Source organism: Camelus ferus, chromosome 15 (assembly GCF_009834535.1).
Source record: "Camelus ferus isolate YT-003-E chromosome 15, BCGSAC_Cfer_1.0, whole genome shotgun sequence".
NCBI classification, from domain to species: domain Eukaryota; kingdom Metazoa; phylum Chordata; class Mammalia; order Artiodactyla; family Camelidae; genus Camelus; species Camelus ferus.
In genome coordinates this window covers 31,569,955-31,589,954 of record NC_045710.1, presented here as the reverse complement: position 1 = coordinate 31,589,954, position 20,000 = coordinate 31,569,955, and the positions used below count along the sequence as shown (strand labels likewise).

The 20,000-nt window shown below is 35.7% G+C and overlaps 2 protein-coding genes across 5 annotated transcripts in view; one reads left to right on the top strand and one right to left on the bottom strand.

Moving 5' to 3' along the window:
- The window catches only part of CAMKMT (calmodulin-lysine N-methyltransferase), a 316,021-nt gene extending 314,546 nt beyond the window's left edge, over positions 1 to 1,475 (bottom strand). The window contains exon 1 of one of the 2 annotated variants that reach the window (XM_032497431.1): positions 1,224 to 1,475. In XM_032497431.1, the coding sequence (XP_032353322.1) occupies positions 1,224 to 1,361 (138 nt within the window). In that variant the 5' untranslated portion in view covers positions 1,362 to 1,475. The remainder of the gene's footprint in view (positions 1 to 1,223) is intronic. The other variant, XM_032497429.1, reaches the window with a different exon arrangement.
- Positions 1,476 to 1,802: 327 nt separating this feature from the next.
- The window catches only part of PREPL (prolyl endopeptidase like), a 34,728-nt gene continuing 16,530 nt past the window's right edge, over positions 1,803 to 20,000 (top strand). The window contains exons 1-8 of one of the 3 annotated variants that reach the window (XM_014560970.2): positions 1,803 to 1,995; positions 3,278 to 3,818; positions 8,575 to 8,697; positions 10,081 to 10,147; positions 10,691 to 10,894; positions 12,280 to 12,415; positions 17,320 to 17,536; positions 18,156 to 18,341. In XM_014560970.2, coding sequence (XP_014416456.1) covers positions 3,600 to 3,818; positions 8,575 to 8,697; positions 10,081 to 10,147; positions 10,691 to 10,894; positions 12,280 to 12,415; positions 17,320 to 17,536; positions 18,156 to 18,341 — 1,152 coding nt within the window. In that variant the 5' untranslated portion in view covers positions 1,803 to 1,995; positions 3,278 to 3,599. Of the gene's footprint in view, positions 1,996 to 3,277; positions 3,819 to 8,574; positions 8,698 to 10,080; positions 10,148 to 10,687; positions 10,895 to 12,279; positions 12,416 to 17,319; positions 17,537 to 18,155; positions 18,342 to 20,000 lie in introns of all 3 variants that reach the window. The other 2 variants (XM_006186791.3, XM_006186794.3) reach the window with 2 other exon arrangements.

Here is a 20,000-nt window from a genome sequence, read left to right as displayed (position 1 = left end):
CAACTAGAGTTTTTACTATATCAAGTTATCACTGAAGTCATCACAGTAAGATTTGCTTGATCATTTTAAAGCCCTAATTTACTATTTTGATAATTCAACTATAACTGATGTTTACTTCACTATAAAAAGTTCCGATGATAATGATCTATGAGAACATGGATTTTATTATGCTATAATACCATTTGTAACATTAATAGCAAAACCAGATCATTAATGCTCTGCAAAGGCTTTCAATGCATCAGCAAAGAAATGATCTTTGAGTTGTGTCATGACAGCACTGGAAGGCCACTGCATGAAAAGATGACCGGAAACAATGGCAAATAAAGCAACCCCCAAAATACTTAACGCACAATCTCAAGTGGCAATGGCTGGGAAAGCCTCCTCGAAATACAAGTCGGAATTGCCAAGTGTCCTATTGAATAGTTTTCGGCAGGAATCACGAGGCAGAAGCCTTAACACTGGGGTATAAACAATAAACAGATTTCACTTCAAACAGTTTCAGAGCGTCAGCGATGTCAAATCAGAAATTTTTCGAACCTGCACACGACTGAAGTTACCAGCAACCGCAGAAACTTTCAAGTACTAGAAGATAACCACCATTAAACAAATCAATACACTCAAAAATAGTCCACCTTAGACACCGAGATTCTCGCTGATCACCTCTAACTACAAGATAAGCATGTCACTCACTTACACAAGAAAAAGGTGGGGGGCAGCTCTTGCAACTGCCTTCACTTTCCGCTCTAAGGAAGAAACCGAAGCAACACGTGCAACGTCACAGTCCCAACAACAGTCAACCACGCTGATCACCAAGAGAGGGGCCAGACTTCGGACTAGAATCAGGCAGGGAGTTAAGAAGCAAGAAGAAACCTGGGGGAAAAGTAAAACAGAGCAGTATGGGGTGGTGAGCGGCGGACCCACCAATCCTACTGGCGAGCAAGGAGAAAAGACCCTCAGATGCAGACTAATGCCTAGAAAGGGACCTTCTACTTCGATCTGAGTTTCCTAGCCTTGGCTGCCTCCTCCCCGCCCAACGCCACCAGATTCCTCCCTTTTGGTGGGACGCTTAGGTGAAGTAAGGCGGCGCATCTTAGCTGGCTCCCGGCAAAACTGTGAGGGCACTCCGGGAGCTGCCAAGGGGAGAGTAGCTGCTGGTCCGCTCGCTCCGTACCTGCGAGGGGAGTGGCCAGAGGCAAAGGTGAGTCGAGTGGCTTCTCCCTTACCTGCCGCAGTAGCTTCCACCGGGCAGCACCCAAGGGCGCCGAGACTGCGGGCCCCTGAGCGGCGCCGCTGCTAGCCGGACCCTCGCCCCCGGCGCGCTCTGCCTGTTTGGCCCCGGCGTCCGCGACTCGAGACTCCATCCCGCTGAAACCGCCTATACCCAAGCTGCCGCCGCCACAGCTCTCCCCTGCCAGGACTAACTTACTTCTTTCCTGTCAGGACCTGTGACGCCAGGCCTCCCTCCCACTGCCCAAACGTGCGCGCCCTCCCCGAATTTCGCATTTCCGGTATCGCGTCTCCGTGGCAACCAGGGTAGCGCGGCTCACGTCACTGCACCATTTTGATGGTGGCCATCTTCACTGAGGGCAAACCAAAGCGTGAGGGAACAGTGGCAGACCTAGTGGGACGGTGCCCCTTTTGTTCCCCTCTCCCCTTCCTCACCTCAAGCTCTGAAGACTATCAAAGAACAAAAAGGATTGTTATCTTTGAAGGCTAAAGAACCCAGGAGGAGAGAAGTATATAACATGTCCATTTTTTTACCACAGTAAAGATGGCGGAATCCGCTTAGTTCTCGTGCTACATAGGGGTTACGTAGACGGCGTGCTGCAAACCACCTCCCGGCGGCTCTGGGTAGGTTGTGGTGCTGCTAGCTGCAGAACGCACACTTCGGCAGGACGCGGCAGAGGTGGTAGCTGCTCTCCATCCTGAGAGCCTCTTCTTCTTCAGCCTGCCTTCACTCGTTTCGGTGTCTACAGCCAGATTATCTCAATTTGCGTATGTATGGGGGGCTTATGCTGGGAGTGGGTGTCTCTTCCCTTCGCCCCTTCCTTCCCCCACCCAACCATCCCTCAGTCCCTTGGTCCTAGCTTTTTAACCCCTGTCCCTTCACTTCATGGCACATGGTACCACTCCCTCTCGCAGTCGGGTCGCCTCATCTCTGCGGTGGAGAGTTGCACAAGGAAAAGGAATAGTTTCTTCCCAAAACAGCCATTCGTCCACCCCACCCCCACCCCTAGCTTTGCATACTGTTTTCTCCCTGCAAGTGAAAGATGGGTGGATTGAGGCTGCCGGCATGGATGTAGTGATTTAGGGCTTTTATTTTATGTATCTGGTTTTTCTTTTTGCTGGTGTCGGCTGCTGATCCTCTATCCCCTCCCTCCCGTTATTTTGCTGCGACATAGAAAGAGATTAAGGGGGGCAGGGGCGTCGTAGCGGATCCGAGCTGTGGTAAAGCTGATGCAGTATTGTGCCTTTGATACTGAGGGACATTTTATGGGAGACTTCCATGATGATATTCAACAGTGCGACGTAACCAGATTTTTCCTATGCCTAAAAATAATAGCCACCATTTATTGAGTGGTTACTACTTGCCGGATTGTATTACGATCTTAACATAAATTATCTCATTTTATTCTCAGAACAACTACTCCTAAGAGTAAATGTCGTTATCTCTGTTTTGCAGATGAAGAAACTAGGCACAGGTGATAAGTGCAGGAGTGAAGACCTAAACGCAGGTCTCTGACATAACTACTTACTAGCCTTACCTTGATTCATTAACAAGACCCAGCTTCCCAACAGAAAACAAGAGATGGCCTCACATTTCATTTGTGCTTACTGAAGTGTTGTTTTTTTTAACTAAAGAGCTAAATACTTTTTTAACATTGAAGTCCAGTCATTGTTATGTCCAGATAGACTTACTGCCTTCCTACTAACTGTCCAGGACCTGGACAGTTGCTTGAGTCACAGTTTGCTCACCTGTAAAATCAGTGTCACTAATAGCTTCTCTTTGAGGTCCCTATGAAGTTTCAGTTAGATGAAGTATATAAAAGCATCTGGCATGTAGCAAATACTCAATAATCCCTCCCCCTCTACCTTTGTTAAGTAGGCTTTTCCAGTTTATCCTCCATACGTACCAAAGATAAGTTCTGAATTATGTAAAATCAAAGCCATTTTGCCTTTTAAAGCCTTCAGTTCCTGAGATTCTTCCATTAAGTATGTGTACTTATTTGCAAATTTTTCTTTTTTTGTTGTTTTCTGTTTTTTGTTTTTGTTTTAGTTTGCCCCTGTGTGTACCAGAATCAGTGCTTCATAGTTTGAGCCTGATAGGATTGACTTTACAAATGAGACGTTTAAGTCACATCCACCACGAAGTATGATTTGAATGAGACGTTAACTTACACAAGTTTTCTGATATTTTTAACTTGAGTTATCAGCTGTCTGCAGTTATTCACAACCCAAGGGGTACATGGCCCCAAAGGCAAGGGATAAGAACTGCAGATCCTAGATACTCTGAGAACCCACTACTGTATAATCATTCGTATGAAATCATTCATGTGCTGGGAGCCCCAAAGGGAACATAAACCAGGGAATTTGATATCATGCAGCAGAAGAGCAAATTATTTCTCCAAGCTTTGAAGTATAGTATTCCTCACCTTGGGAAATGCATGCAGAAACAGCACTTGAAACACTGTAACTTCGCTGATCATTATTACAATAGAATAAAATTGAAAAAATATCACCTAACCAAGTGTCTGCAGAATAAACCCAAGATATCAGAGTTAGCAAGAAACATCCCAAGTCGGAGCTTCTCATGTAAGGTATGGACTGTTTAAGTTAACCTATTTGTAGGCCATTAAGATTAATTTTAGTTTAAAAATAAAGAATGGGTAGGAAATCAGTTACTAATTTTGTTAGTAATTCTGGCTTGATTTTTTAAATGTTCATGCTTAATTGTCTAAAGTCATATATAAGTATAAAAGAATATATACATATATTTGAGTTCCAATGTAATATATTAAAATGTAGATTTATTTAAAAAAATGATTCACCTTAGGAGTTCCTTATTGTGCCTACAGTGCAATTCAAAGTATAATTCAGCTTTCTAAAATTCCTAGACCATCATAAAAGCTCTTAATAAAATCCAATAATGTGCTGATTGTTTTATGAATCCCAAATTAGTGAACTTAAGTAAAAAACTGTGTAACTGTGTTACTTTTTTGTAAAAAAGAAAAAAAAAGACTTGCATTTTCAACCACTTGTGTCCTTCAGGAATACACTCTCAGACCATTGTACTCTGTCCAGACCCCAAGCTGTGGGTGTGACCTCAACTTTGAGGACTTATTGCCCATATATATAGAATGACCACATATCCTGGATTGCCTCATACAGTCTCAATGTACACCTGTTGTCCTGATGTAATTATTAATAGTGTCTCCTTTCCTCTCAGAAGTGTCCTGGTTAGGATGATAAATTATATGCTCATCCTAATTGTTTGAGATTAAGCTGTTTGTGCTGGTGCCTCTTTCACACCTCTCATGTCTTACACTTGCTATACTTCTTAGATTCCTTGAATTGCATTTGGGGTTGATACTCCTACAATATTTTAGCATATTTTAATATTTTAATTTCTGATTTTAATAGTTGCATATTAATTTTTTTAGTCTGTTTTGACATCCTTATTTTTCATTGTGGTAAAATATATATAACAAAATTTGCCATTTTAACCATTTTTAAATGTATGATTCAGTAGCATTAATTACAGTCACAATGTTTTACAGCTGTCACCACTATTTCCAAAACCCTGTCATCACCTGAAAAAAATACACCCATTAAGCAAGCACTCTCCACTCCTGCCTTTCCTAAGCCCCTGGAAGCCTTTAATCTACTTTGTCTCTGAATTTACCTATTCTAAATTATTTTATTTTATTTTGCTTTGTTTTGTCTTTTTCTGGGGGAGGTAATTAGGCTTATTTATTTTTAGAGGAGGCCCTGGGGATTGAACCCAGGTCCTTGTGCATGCTAAGCATGCGCTCTACCACTTGAGCTACACCTTCTCCCTCTGAATTTACCTATACTAGATAGTTCATATAAATGGAATCATATAATATTTATCTTCTTGTGTTTGGCTTATTCCACTTAGCATATGTTTTCAAGGTTTATCCCTGTTAGCATGTATCAGAACTTTGTTCTTTTTATGGCTGACTAATATTCCATAATATGTGTATACCACATTTTGACTATCCCTTCATTTGTTGATAGACACTTGAGCAGCTTCTGTCTCTAAAAATGATTTTTTAATCTTCACTTTACTCAGTTCTTATGATTTTTTTTATTAAATTTTTGCTCTTTTCTTAGCTCATACTTAATTGTTGTGAGGGTTTTAGGGGGATTTTCTTCTTGTTTGCTTTTAACTTTTTATCTATTAGTTCTAGACTTTTACTCTTTATGTTTCAGTCTTTCAAATTATTTTTCTTTTTTTAGCATCTTACTTCAGCACTTGATTTCTGAGTGAGGAAAGAAAGAAAGAATATTTTCCTTTTATTTCATTATTACCCTTTTTGTTTGTGTATTTGCACACATGTCCTACTTTAGAAAGATAAACTTTAAAATTTTACCAGTTGGACACATTTTAGACCTTGAGATCTTTTTACTTTGTGTTTAGGACATTTTGTCATCTTGGAGTTTTATCTTGTCTTAGTTTATAAATAGTAGGCAAGAATTACCATCAGAGTGACAGCTGTGAGGTTAGCTTATACCCTGTGCAGGAGGTTGGCTATTTTTTTCCTCCATATGTCCCTGAAGCAACTTTTCTCTTTCATAGATTACTGTCACCTAGAAACTTTAACCTGACTCAGTGACTCCAAGAAAAGGAGCTCTTTTAATAATTCTTTCACCTGATAAAATGGTCCTGCTTTCACATGTCACTATATCAACCATTCCTTTTATGAGAAATGATGTGATCTAAAGGCTGTGGTCTGTGTCGTTTGTGGTCACTGGGACCTGGGGGAGCTGTGAAGAGACTTGTAGACAACAATGCACATTTAAGTAAGCATCCACTCAGTTCCAACTTGGTCCACTCTTATGGGAACAACAAAGTCGAAAAAGCAATTACTCTTGTAGACAAATTAAAATATATTTGCTTAAAGTATTTAGATAAGTTAACTAAAGAATAAGAGAGCGCACCCTATGTAATAGAAATGTCAGAAGGGAAGTGACCTGGCCATGACATGTGTGTCTGTGACCCAGGCAGGACTCTAATCTTTCTGACTGGGAAAAAGGATGGGGGGGTTCAACTTGGTGGTCTCTAAAAGTCCTCCAAGTGCTAAAATTTCATGATTTTATATTTCTACCTTATTACTTTACCAACATATTGTCATCTATACATTTGGGACTCTCTAGACTATTAATGTATTAAGATACTTGGCTAAAATGGATAGATTTGCCTGCATACCCTAATGGTAATGCTAGCTGGCATTGAAATGAAAGCTTAAAACACCCAGTGGTTATTGCTGGGGAAGAACTTAACCAAAAACAATTTGGAGTACCTTATGAATATTCTATAAAATCTCAGTTTCCCTGAGAGTAATTCCTTTTGAGGAATTATTTGCAAAACTCTTGAATTCTACTTCAATTTTGTTAAGTTAGTTAAAAATCCTATTGCTTTCAAGGTTGTTTTAGCTCAGATAAGCTCAGTTTATTTGGATATCTGACACAAAAGAAAGTTAATCAATAATGTAAAATAAGTTCAGGAGGGTAGGTACTGGGCCCAGCTCTATTGCCGTTAGCCCTGCATCGGCCATGGCGCTCAGTAAGAACGTGTATTTAAAAGTGGCAGAGCCCAGCTCCTGACCTACAGTGTGTTAGGAGCTACAAGGTGGTAGAAGGAGGTACTCTCTTCCTAGCTATCCCGATTCTACTTCAGAAGTTCTAATGGGAATTACAGAACAGGTAAGCATAGATCTGGAAATGAAAAGTCAGCTTGTACCACTATGTTATAGTGTCAAGTTAAATTTCTAGTGATCTTCTAAAGATTTGTGCTTTGGATGATAGTAGGAAATTATTGATACAGACATTTTGCCTCACTGTTCTTAAAGATCACCACCAGATTTTGTAGGAAAAAAAAAAGAAAAGGAAACATGGGCTTTTAGTATTTGGATTTCAAACAATGACTCAAGCATATTAATTATATGATTGAAGTAGAGACTGAATGATTTAGACTACTGTAACAACCATTGTTGCTAATGTTAATCTAATCCAAATCATAAAGCATCTCAAAAAGTCTACAAAACTTTATGAAATTCTATTTCCATTTTGTTTCGGTGATTTTTCTATTTTATTTTCGTTGTGTTTAATTTTAGATTGTAAACTCTTTATGATATAAACAGTATTTATAGCTTAGATTCTCTACACTGTTGGTAAAGTATCATGGACACACTTGTGCAATAAATAGTTGCCAGCTGTTGGGGGTCCTTACCAAATGCTTAGTGCTCTCTGGCACAAATCACTGTACAGTTGTCATCTTTGGCAGAAAGCTGACATTGAAAATATTGGCTAGAATTCTTTTCCTTAAGCAAGACAAGCCTGTAGAGTGTTGAATTATTGAAACTTTTTTTTTTTAATTTGACAACAGCTTATTTACCTTACCCGAATTTTAATAATTCATACGGTTTTTACATGCTCACCAGAGGTCAGCCTAAGCTCTTGGCTTCTAGATACTCCTAATAAGATAGTGAATGCTTTACTTGGCTTTCACCTATATCTCTACTCATTATTATATTATATATAATATATATAATAATATATATTATATTTATTATATATTTATATATTATATATAATTATATATGGTATGTATAATTTATATAAATATATTTATGTAAATATATATTATATCATTATTTTTGTTCTTCATTTTTTAAGATGAGTATATTATTTTTTTCTTAAAGATGAGCTCTGTTTTATAAATCATTAATTCACCTTTTGATCTGATAAACAGTTTTGTTTGGAGGATTCCTTGTCTCCCCAGGAGAAGAAAATTATGGCTAATGAAGATGTAAAGTAGGAAAAACTTCTTACCATAACTCTCACTGTGAATAAGATACGAGTGAACATTTATTACTAATGATAATGTCTTCCTCTCCCTTTGACATTTCCCTCTTTTTAGGAGGTATTTTAGTACTTTGTAAAACCAGTAGACTTTTTCTCCTTCTCACACCTGTTGACTACTAAATATGTAAATGTACATAGGATAGCCTTTAATGCTTTCCCGTAGTATTTCTGAACACTCTCCAGCACTTCTTAGTACTTCTGCATCTTAATTTAATTAATTAAATTAATAATACAGTCATCAAGTATCCACCTTATTTTCTTTGTTTACATTTTTAAATGAGACAGAGGAAATAATTTATTGAGCTTATAAAACAACATTTGAAGTCTGTGAAATGCATAATATTTCATGGGTATAGACCTAACATTGTAGTACTTGTATGAGAAGGAAATAAGAGTTATCTTTAGAAAGCAAAGATTTTTTTCATAGTTGAAATACCATGATCATACCATTAAAACTTTTTCCAGAATTTTCTGCCTATTAAACAAGAAAACAAAAAATCCCTTCCGGAAAACATGGATGCGTTTGAAAAAGTGAGAACAAAATTAGAAACACAGCCACAAGAAGAATACGAAATTATCAATGCAGAGGTAAGATATCTTATGTCTTCTCTTTTTTTATCTGATATTATCAGTTGGGTTAAAAATGAAATACCTTGTGATTTATAAACATAATCCTGCATCAAAATTAGACTTCTTTTAGCCTTTAAATTATGCTGAAAAACTTCAAGAACAAAGAATAAGTTGAGTCTGATCCATAAAATAAATTATAAAGATCAAAACCAAGGTGAATTTCCAAGCGTGTTATGTTAATTCTGGTTTTTGGAAACAACCAGTTCTGTTTTTAAATAATTCCAAGGAGAAGTTCAAATGAAACTAAGTCATAATGCTTTATTATTTGAAAAGTATTTGATTGCTCTATCTACACTTCTTTTAATAAAAGAAAATTCACTTTACATAGTGTAATACCATGAAAACCAAGTATTTGCTTGACCGTTTTGTGTTCACCACAATCATAACTATTCAGTTAAAACAGACTGAGCATGCATGTTGAAAATTTTTGGATAAGATTGGGAAACAGAACTACAGCTATGAGTGAAAATTGCATACACAGTAGAATGGAAATAACAATAGATTAAGAATCATGAATTCCAGAGTCAAATTATGCCACCTACTAGCAGGTAATAAATGCGTCTTAAGCTACTTGAAACCATATCATTCCACTGCATTTAATATGTAGGTATTAGACTAGAGCACAATTTATATATTGGTAATAGTCTCTCAGTCTCAAATTGTCTGTATCTGTTTCCCTCACAGAGGATAAGATGCTTTGTGTAAAACCAAAGCAAACCATGAACAGTTGGCAGCAACAGCATGTTAGAGGAAAGAATCCCAGAAAGTTATTGACTGGGTTTTCAGACTAGTCTAAGTCACAGTTTCCACATCTGCATCAGTTTGGATTATCTTAAAGATGCCATTTGATCTCTCTTAATTGTCAGATGTTCTGTTCCCAAAATAAAGTGATTTGTATAGTTGCAAGAACCAACATAGATTTCGTTACGCATTTTCTTTGTTGCCTCTTACATTTATGTATTAGAAATTCCTCCAGTGTTTGTAAACATATGAAAACCATATCTGAATCACAGTGTTGTAAGAAGTGATCCATTTTATATTTTTTATGTGTTCATTCATAGACTTGAACAGGTCTGCTTTTTATGGAAAATCTCATTTCTTCATCGTGAATAGTCAGACCATTAAATACTTGATTAAATTATGTTTAAGTTATTGAATAACTTTTTTTTCTAGTTTTATTATGTAGAATTATTACAGTTCAACTGCACATACACATTATATTGCATATAAATACATATAAACAGTATACTGCACTTTTTTTAGTTTTTATATATGTATTGATTATTGTGTAAAATCATTGAATAACTTATTAAATAAACCATTTTTTCTTTTCATTGTCAGATTAAACATGGTGGTTTTGTTTATTATCAAGAGGGTTGCTGCTTGGTTCGTTCCAAAGATGAAGAAGGTACACAACAGTTTTTCCTTTAAAGAAACATCTAATTTTTCATAGGAAATTCAGTATTAATTTTTCTAAGGTATAGAAAACATTTGTTTTAGATTTCTGATTTTTTTTATGACTAATTTTAAATATCTGTTTGCTTAAGATATAACTAACAGCTACACTCAAAAGAGAATGGAGTTGGGAACCAGCATTTTTTGAGCATCTACCAAATCCCAGATTCTGTGCTAGGCACTACATAGATTATTCAGTGTCACTTACATTCTGTTACTTTTTTAGGTTCTATATGGTTTAGAAGTACTAGACTATAACTGTATCAAGTAACATCACGTAGGTTGGTGCATAGGATAATACTGAATAGCATAGAATAATATTAAATTACCAATGCTGGTTTCTGTAACACATTAAGCTGCTGTCAATGCTAAGAGAAGACAGAATATGACATCTTACAGAAGGGGAATGCTAATTTGAAACATTGAAATACAATTTAAAATTTTTTAAAGTGTATCTTTTGCAATTATCTCTTTTATCCTTTTCTTTATGCAGCAGACAGTGATAATTATGAAGTTTTGTTCAATATGGAGGAACTTAAATTAGACCAGCCCTTCATTGACTGTATCAGAGTTGCTCCTGATGAAAAATATGTAGCTGCCAAGATAAGGACTGAAGATTCTGAAGCATCTACCTGTATAGTTGTGAAGCTCAGTGATCAGCCTTCAGTGGAAGCTTCTTTCCCAAATGTGTCCAGTTTTGGTAAGCCACCAACCAAAATAGTCTTCTGTATAGAAAAGGCAACAGTAAGAGAATTGTCCACACCTTTGAAACATTTTTACTTGCCCGTGTGAGTGAATGAGAGGGTGAATGCCTGTCTGTTTTTCCCTGTGGACTCCATGCCTTCCTCTACCTCTTATTCAGGAGACTTTCTCTTCTTTAGTTGTATATCCAAATTCATGTTCATATTTTTTGAAGTATTATAATCAGAGCCCAGGCTGTACAGTGTATGTTAAAATACATCAGTAATTCCTTGCTAACTTATTATTTAAAATATAGTTTTGCATATAAGTTGTATCTCAAAATTTTATTCAACCTTAAGCTTAGGTATGATTTTTTAAATTTCACATCATGTTGTCGAGCCATTACAGCAGATTGCCCAAGGTCACTACCAAGGAACTCTGGAACATACTGAACTAACTTACTCATCAATAAAAGTTGTGATGAGGGGAGGGTATAGCACAAGTGGCAGAGCACGTGCTTAGCACGCACCAGGTCCTGAGTTCAATCCCAGGTACCTCCTCTAAAAATAAATAAACCTAAAAAAAAATAAAAATAAATAAAAGTTGTGATATTTTTACCAGTAGAACCAACTTTAAATTTTATCATTTATCATTGAGTGACACATACGTTTATACTTTATCCCCTGTTTTCATTTTCTGCCATAAATTTCCCCATTGTTTAATAACTGAAGGCTTTTGCAATGAATTGAAATTACACCCTGTCTTAATGATTCTTAAGACATACCTCTTGTACATTTTAACCTCTCTAAAATCAGGATGCATATTATACAGTGATGTCTTACAGTCCCTCTCAGCCAGGTGGCAGTCATGATGTAATTGGTGAAAATTTCCGTTGACAACTTCTGGTAAGATGCTGGCAAGAAAACACCAGCATTAAAGTATATTTGGTAATTTGAGATATCCTGTGGCTTGAAAACAGAAAACATTTAGGCATGAGGGAAAGTGATCCAGTATTTCCTCAGACTTTAAGTTAGAGGTTGTAGATTTAAACATAATTTATCTCCTGAAAGCAAATGTGACTTTACTGAAGTCTTTTCCTATATGTTGAATATTCAGCTCTTATTTAGAAACTTGAGTACCCTGAGACTGATAACCACTTAAAAACTTAGAACTGATAGAGTAGTTAGTAGATATTTCTTTGGAAATATCTCTCATATAAATAACAGGGTTAGATATAATCAATCCTATGTTAGATTTAGATTTCCAAGGATAAACTTGCATCTGTCTTCTATTTGGCACTCAAAATTAGAATGTACTCTGCCTTTGTTTTGTTTTGTTATGTTTTGTTTTGTTTTTTTCCATAAGGAGGTAGCTATGTATAATTCCCTAATTATTTTCTTTCAGAATGGGTAAAGGATGAAGAAGATGAAGATGTTTTATTCTACACCTTCCAGAGGAATCTTCGCTGTCATGATGTATATCGAGCCACTTTTGGTGATAACAAACGTAATGAACGTTTTTACACAGAAAAAGACCCAAGGTACTGGAACAATGCAATTAAGTCTTTTTCTTCTTAGATTTCTGTAGTTATCTAAAGTGCTGCTCTTGGTAGAACCTAAAACATTGATTTCGACTGGAATCAGATATAAGGCTAAGATGAGCATAGTCATTCTTTTATAAGTTGTTTACATTCAAAATTGGAGTCTAGTTATATTCAAACTTCAGAGTGAACACAAATATATCATTAGACTACAAATGCTGAAATACTAACATTCTTTCTGGACTATTACACGTGAGAGGAGTTGTTAATTAAACATTTAATAGGGTTGCCATTCAGCAGTTAAGAATCTTTTGTAAGTCATACCTGGAATAACCATGGTGTCAGTTACCAAGAATTCACTCTTCTATTTGTATAGATTATCTGAATTTTAAATTGCTTTGCTTTGAGCCATGAAAATATGTTGGTCTTTAAGTTTTACTTTCCCCAGTACTTTGGGAATTCCTCCTTAAAGCTAATTATTTTTACTCCAGGGCTCATGCCTAATACTACCACTTAACCAGGCTTGGGAGGAAATGATAGTAAATTTATCTGGCAAAATCCCTTAACTCTTACCCAGATACACTTTTCCAAATGATGTATGAGAAACAGATTATATCTTAATACCAGGGTACTGTCCACGTACATCAATTAACTATATAGTTTGGACAATGTCTGAACAGATTTTGAAAGGGGAAAAAAAATGAGCTTTAACACCAAATCTATTACAGTGAAATTGATACCCAGAACAAGAAAATTAACCCTTCACTTAATGAATTCTCAGAGCTGACAAGGACCTTAAAGAAAATCTGGTACAACCCTTGGTTTATATAAAAAACTTAAGGTCTGGAGAAATTGTATTATTCCAGCCCATAGAACAACAGTCTTGGTCCAGTAATGCTGTCATTGCTTTTTTTCTGATGACTGTTTTAATGAGAAATTACTAGAACTAGTTATTCATATGATTCCACCATTACATGTCTCATTTGTCAAGAATATCTTTTGAAGATGACAGTTTAAGCTAATAATTTACTATATTATATCAATGACTTATGATTATGAATCATTTTCCATCTTGTGAATAAAACTCAAAATTAACCTAGGGAGCTATACCCTTAAAAAAGGTATTTGGTTGCCATATCTTGGTTACTGTCCTAAGTTCTAAGGTTAAGTGCGTTATCATACATACACTTAAGATTCTTGGTAAGTTTGGCTTCTAGCATGCTTTTTCTGCCCCATTAAAGAATTAACCATAATTAAGTATGCTTAAACCTAGTTTGGCATCTGATCTACAGCATAAACTAGTTTGTGGATTCTGAATAGAGTTGATCCTTGAACAACTAGGAGTTAGTTAAGGGCACTGACCCCTGTGTGGTTGACCCCACATATAACTACAGTTGGACCTCTGTATTCACTCTTCAACCAACCACAGATGGTGTAGTACTGTGGTTTGTATTTATTGAGAAAAATCTGTGTGTAAGTGGGCCCCTACAGTTCAAACTCATGTTGTTCAAGGGTCAATCCTACCTGAAGTAGCATACCTGAACAGAAAATGGAATAAAGGTCTTTGTAGAACTTCTAAAACTGAGCTGCTTTTTACTGTGTTGATTTTGATCTCCAGGTTTTGGTTTTCTGTTCTCACAAGTAAGTTTTGCCAAATGACTTTATAACTTCTATCTTTTTCTAGTTCCTTACAGTGTAAAGTTTGATTATTTATTTGAGACTTTTCTTTTTTCTTAATGTAGGCGTTTATTGCTATAAACTTCTCTCTTTTGCTGCATCCCATAGGTTTTGGTATGTTGTATTTCCATTTTCATTTATTTCAAGATTTTTTTTTTCATTTCCCTTTTGACTTCTTCTTTGACCCTTTCTTTGTTTAGGAATATTTTGTGTAATTTCCATGTATTTGTGAATTTTCCAGTTTTCTTCCTTTTAAGACTTAATTTGTGACCTAACATATGATCTGTCCTAGAGAATGTTCCATGTGCACGTAAGAAGAATGTTTTTGGGGGTTTTTTGGGGGGTCTTTTTGGTTTTTGGGTTTTTTGCTGCTGTTGGATAGAGTGTTCTATATATGTCCATTAGGTCCATTTGTACTATAGTATAGTTGAAGTCCAAGGCTTCCTCACTGATTTTCTGTCTGGATGATCTATCTGTTGTTGAAAGTGGGATATTAAAGTCACCTATGATTGTTATGTTTTCTATTTTCCCTTCAGATCTATTAATACTTGCATAACATATTTTGGTGTTCTGATGTTGAGTGCATGTATATTTGTGATTGTTATATTCTCTTGATGAGTTGACACCTTTATCATTATATAGTGGCCTTTCTCTTATTACAGCTTTTGAGCTAAGATCTATTTTGTCAGGTACAAGAACAGCTACCCTTGCTCCCTTTTTGTTCCACTTGCATGAAATGTCTATTTTCATCCCTTCATTTTGAGCCTATGTGTGTCTGTGAAGTTGAAATGAATGTCTTATTATAAGCAGCATATAGTTGGCTCTTTTTTTATCCATTCAGCCATTTCGTGCCTTTTGATTGAAGAATTTAATTCATTTACATTTAGAGTAATTTTTAATAGGTAAAGACTTACTAATGTCATCTTATTCATGTGTTCTAGCTGTTTTGTACTTCCCATGTTCCTTTCTTACTGTTTACCTTAGTGAATTGATGATTTTCCGTAGTGGTGTAGTTTGATTCCCTTCTCTTTATCTTTTGTGTATCTACTGTAGGTTTTTGCTTGGTAGTTACCATGACCTGTCTTCTCTTTCTAATAAAACTGTTACTTACAGAGCTGCTTGTGTTCTTACTTCCCTGTAACGACATATCTGCAGTTCAAATAATTGATTGAGTAATTTATCTTTTGATTACCTGTGTCATCATCACACATAAATAAGTAGATAAAAATAGCAAAGGAAGTGTTGAAATAAAGAGCAAAGTAGGGAAGGGGACTTGCCATACAATGATATGTTAAAACAGTTAAAATAATACGAATTGACAGACAAATAAAAGAGACCTGAATAAATAACTCTAAAACAGACCCTAGTATGTATAAAAACTTATAAAAGAGGTATCACAAACTAGGGAAAGTGAATGGGTATATATTTTAATGTGAGAAATACTGAATATTTGGACAAAAATAATTTTCATCAACTTCATATATCAGCATATATTACTAAAAGATTTAAAGGATCTGTTGGTAAAATAATAAAACCATCAAAAAAACAAAACAAAACAAAACCTAGGTGAAAATACAAGCATTTCACTCAATTGGTTGAAATATTTCCAGAGCATAAAATCAACAGAAGAAATTACAAAGGTTAATGCCAGTATTCTTGATTACCTAAAATATTAAAATTCTTATGTCAGAAACTATTGTAAGCAAATAAATTAAATCCATGTGACAAAATGGGGAAAGGAGTTTCAATAAAAGAAAAAGTTAATGTCTTTAATTTATAAAGAGATGGTTATAGATCAGTAATTGAAACTACATCACCAAGTTTAAAATAGACACTGACATGTTACAGAATAAATAAAATTGACAGTCATGGTATGTAATCCATGGTAAGATAGGAGGAATTTACCAAAGCATTAACCATGCTTATCTCTGGATGGTGGAATTTAGGGTTATCATCCTTTATATTTTTCAGTATTTTCAGCATGAATTTCTTTTGTAAGAAAGAAACTTGTAGACATAACATTTAAAGGCATCTGGTATATCAATATGACTTAGTATTATGCTCTTGGAATAATATTTGATTATATTTGTCTAGAGTTGTAAAAATACTCTTAATCATTAAAATAGTATTTCTATTACTAAATTTATCCTAAGGAAGTAATTATAAAAGTTAGGGAAACTATCTTCATGATATGTTTCCTTTTCTATTTATTACAATGAAACATTATAATCTAAATTTTTAAGAATTATGATAATTCAACTTGATAAAATATTAGGTAGCCATGAAAAATAATGATTATAAAGACTGTGTAACTAATGTGCAGGGAGATGATGATATTATGTGAAGTAAGAAATGCAGAATCCAAAATTGCACCTATATTTTATCTATTTAAAGACATATATAAAATACAAATAAGCCTTAGAAGGAAAAACAGAAAAACTAAAATAGTTAATTTTCAACATGTGTTAGGTTAGTGGGATTATGAGGGGTTTTCTTCCTGACTCTTGTTTTGTAAAAAACTAAGAGTAGGAAAACAGGATATCTAACATGCAGAGAGGAAAAATGAAACTGTGCCCCTTTTCTTCCCTATAACTATGTATCTCCTCTAGGAAGTTTATTTCCTCTTCTCAGCAAAAAGCCCTATAATCTATTAATGTGATTAATTGAGAGTCAGATGTTGTCAGTAGTTTACCTTGAAAAGCATTTTTTAAAAAATGTATTGGTCCCCTGAGTCCAACTGTACCCTGAATTGTATGGTATATAAAATTCTTTTGTTACTTTGAAATTCTTTTAAAATATGGAGAGAATAAATCAGCACTATATCTGCCAGTCATAGATAATAAATGTATTACTTTGCAAAAAAAAAAAGTATTGATGCACGCATAGATATATGATAAAATATAGCAAAATGTCAATGATTGAATCTCGGTGGTGGGTATATGGGTATTTACCTTACATTTTTTTTAACTTTTCTGTCTGTTTGAAAAATACTCATTATAAAATGTTAGAGAAAAAATTATTTTGAATGCCTTTGGGGAGGAAATGAGAAAAATAATAGCCAGTTTTTACAAGCAGTATTCACTAAGGAGTTGTTTTTATTTTGTCTGCGTTACAAATTAACATGTATACTGAACAGTGAGATATTATCATTAACAAAGAGCTTGCAATTGAAATTCATTGGATTTTCATCTCTCTTTCTCCCTCCCCTCCCCCCTTCCTCTGTGTAGCTATTTTGTTTTCCTTTATCTTACAAAAGACAGTCGTTTTCTCACCATGAATATTATGAACAAGACCACTTCTGAGGTGTGGTTGATAGACGGCCTGAGCCCTTGGGACCCACCAGTACTTATCCAGAAGCGAATACATGGGGTCCTTTACTACGTAGAACATAGAGACGATGAATTATACATTCTCACTAATGTTGGCGAGCCTACAGAATTCAAGGTAAATTCTGTATTCTCCTTGTCTCCACTTAGGCTATTAAGAAGTGTCACACTAACACCAACAACTTGCTCTAAGAGTTGATTGTTTTTGTAGGCATTGGGTAAAGTATAAAAATTGATGCTACCTTCCTATGCATGAACAATCCCATTTCTCTTCCCTTAGAGCTAATTCCTGTTCATATTTTAATTGTACCTAAAAAGGTTAGTAAATTAAAGCATGGTCTATTGTGTATGTATCAGTTATCAAAGCCAAACTAAGTGGCTTAACAAACTTTTATAAACTCATGATTTTGTGAGTCAGGATTAAGCTCAGTTAGGCAGTTAGTGCTTCTGCAGGTCTTGGTTAGGCTCACTGATGGTTCCACAGTCAACTGGCTGTCAGCACTCTCACTCAGATGTCCACTGGTTGACTGTCAGCTAAGCACTGGGCCATACCCACCCCACAGGCTAGCCTGGGCTTATTCATACAGTAATATTCACACTTCAGTCCTGGTGCAGAGTTAGTTCCTTCAGCTCTTCATAAAACTGACTAGTATGGTCTGGTTTCCAGTGGTTTTCTCTCAGGATGTGGTAGTCACCATGTTCTGGTACCTAGATGTCTTCTATTTTGTTCCATACAGCTAATGAGAACAGCAGCTGATACCCCTGCTATTATGAATTGGGATTTATTTTTCACAATGAAGAGAAATACCAAAGTTGTCGACCTGGACATGTTTAAGGATCACTGTGTTCTATTCCTAAAGCACAGCAATCTGCTTTATGTTAATGTGATTGGTCTGGCTGATGATTCAGTTCGGTCTCTAAAGGTATGCTTAATTTTCAAAAGATAATACTGTTAATCACAATACATGCAATTTATTAACAGAACACCAAATTTTGAATAATCACAGTGTCCTTTTTCTTAAAAGGAAATTAATTCAAATGGAATTTAGCATATTGGGTCTTTATCAGGTTTAGTAGGTTTATTTCAGAATTACTTAGGGGACCTTGCTTTTAATACACTTTTAGTTAAAAATACTGTCTTATAGCATGAACTTCAGAAGTCAAGTTAAGTGCTATTATATTTCTCTCTCTACGTAACTATATATCACAGATCTCTACAACTTCAGATGTAGTAATAACTCAGGCCCACTTGGCAGCTAGTGTCTAAGCACTGCCTCCTGCTCTCCTGCCACCTTCAGTAGGGATATTAGTCATGCCGCTGTGTTTCTGCCGCTACATCTTTGCCTGCATCATCTCTGCCAGTTTTCTCACCTGCAGGAAGTGGGTGAACTTTAGTTCTTTCAACAATGAGGTAGCAGAGTTCTCCACCACTGCACAGCTGTAAGGTTGGCACATCTCCCCGGCAGGGTGACCCACTGATATTGCCGGTGGCTGCCAGGAAAGATAATCTGCCTCCAGAAGTGAACTTGCTAAACTTGGTGAATGGTAACATTATTGCCCAGTTTTAAAGCAGCATTAACGAGTGAGTTAAGATAACAGGCACTGGAGGGAAAAAGAGAGGCCTCTGTTTCACTTGATGTATTAAGAGTTATGGAGACAATTAACCAGCATAGACCACATATACCTCCCTAACTGCAGTATTAATCACAATTTTTGTTAAAATGCAGTTCCAGTAAATCACTGAATGTTCACTGAATTTCTTTGTTCAGAGTTCTGTATTGAATACTCTAGAATGGAAAGATACCAGGACAAAATATCTGACGTTAAGGAGAATAGTTTATCATGAGATTAGACTAATACACAAAGAATAGGTATAAGGTGGGTTTAAATAGTGGTATCAAAAACATAAAATGTGCTGTGGGGCCCAAAGGAAAGGAAGAGGGCACAGGAAAGCTTTGGGGGGAGTAGAATTTGAGATAAACCAAAGAGGATAGATAGGATTTTGATGTGTAGGGAGGGGAATAGTATGAGAAACTTCATCAAGTGAAGCCCTAAACTTGAAAAGTTCAGAAAATATTCAGGAAACTGTTAATAATTCATTTTTATGGAAGCAGAATAAATTTCTAGAGGATAAAGCTATGATTTGATATGTTTTAACTGTCAGGGTGATGAATTTATGCATAAATTATGAAGAGCAGAACATTTGAAGTTTGGGGGCAGGGGAATAATTTGAGGAGTCAAGCTATACTTCACAAGGTTATCTGGCAGCCATGGTAGAGTATGCCAAAGCACTAGGAAGTAAGGGACGTGGAGATTAGTTTTGACATTATTACAGTGGTGTAAGTAAGAAATAATGAAGGCCTAAATGAAACAACCAAATTTTTCCTTCTGCTTCATGAAATCAAATTTTGAAATACAATGTCTGGTGCATTAGAAGGCTGTTTAGGTGTCCTAAAACAAAAATGATGATTTTAACTCTAGCAGTTTTCTTCTTGCCTTCATCTACTAGATTCAAAGTGTGTCGTTTCACTTGCTAATTGATGCCAAATTCAGGCATCTCAATCCAGAAACTGGCAGAGCAT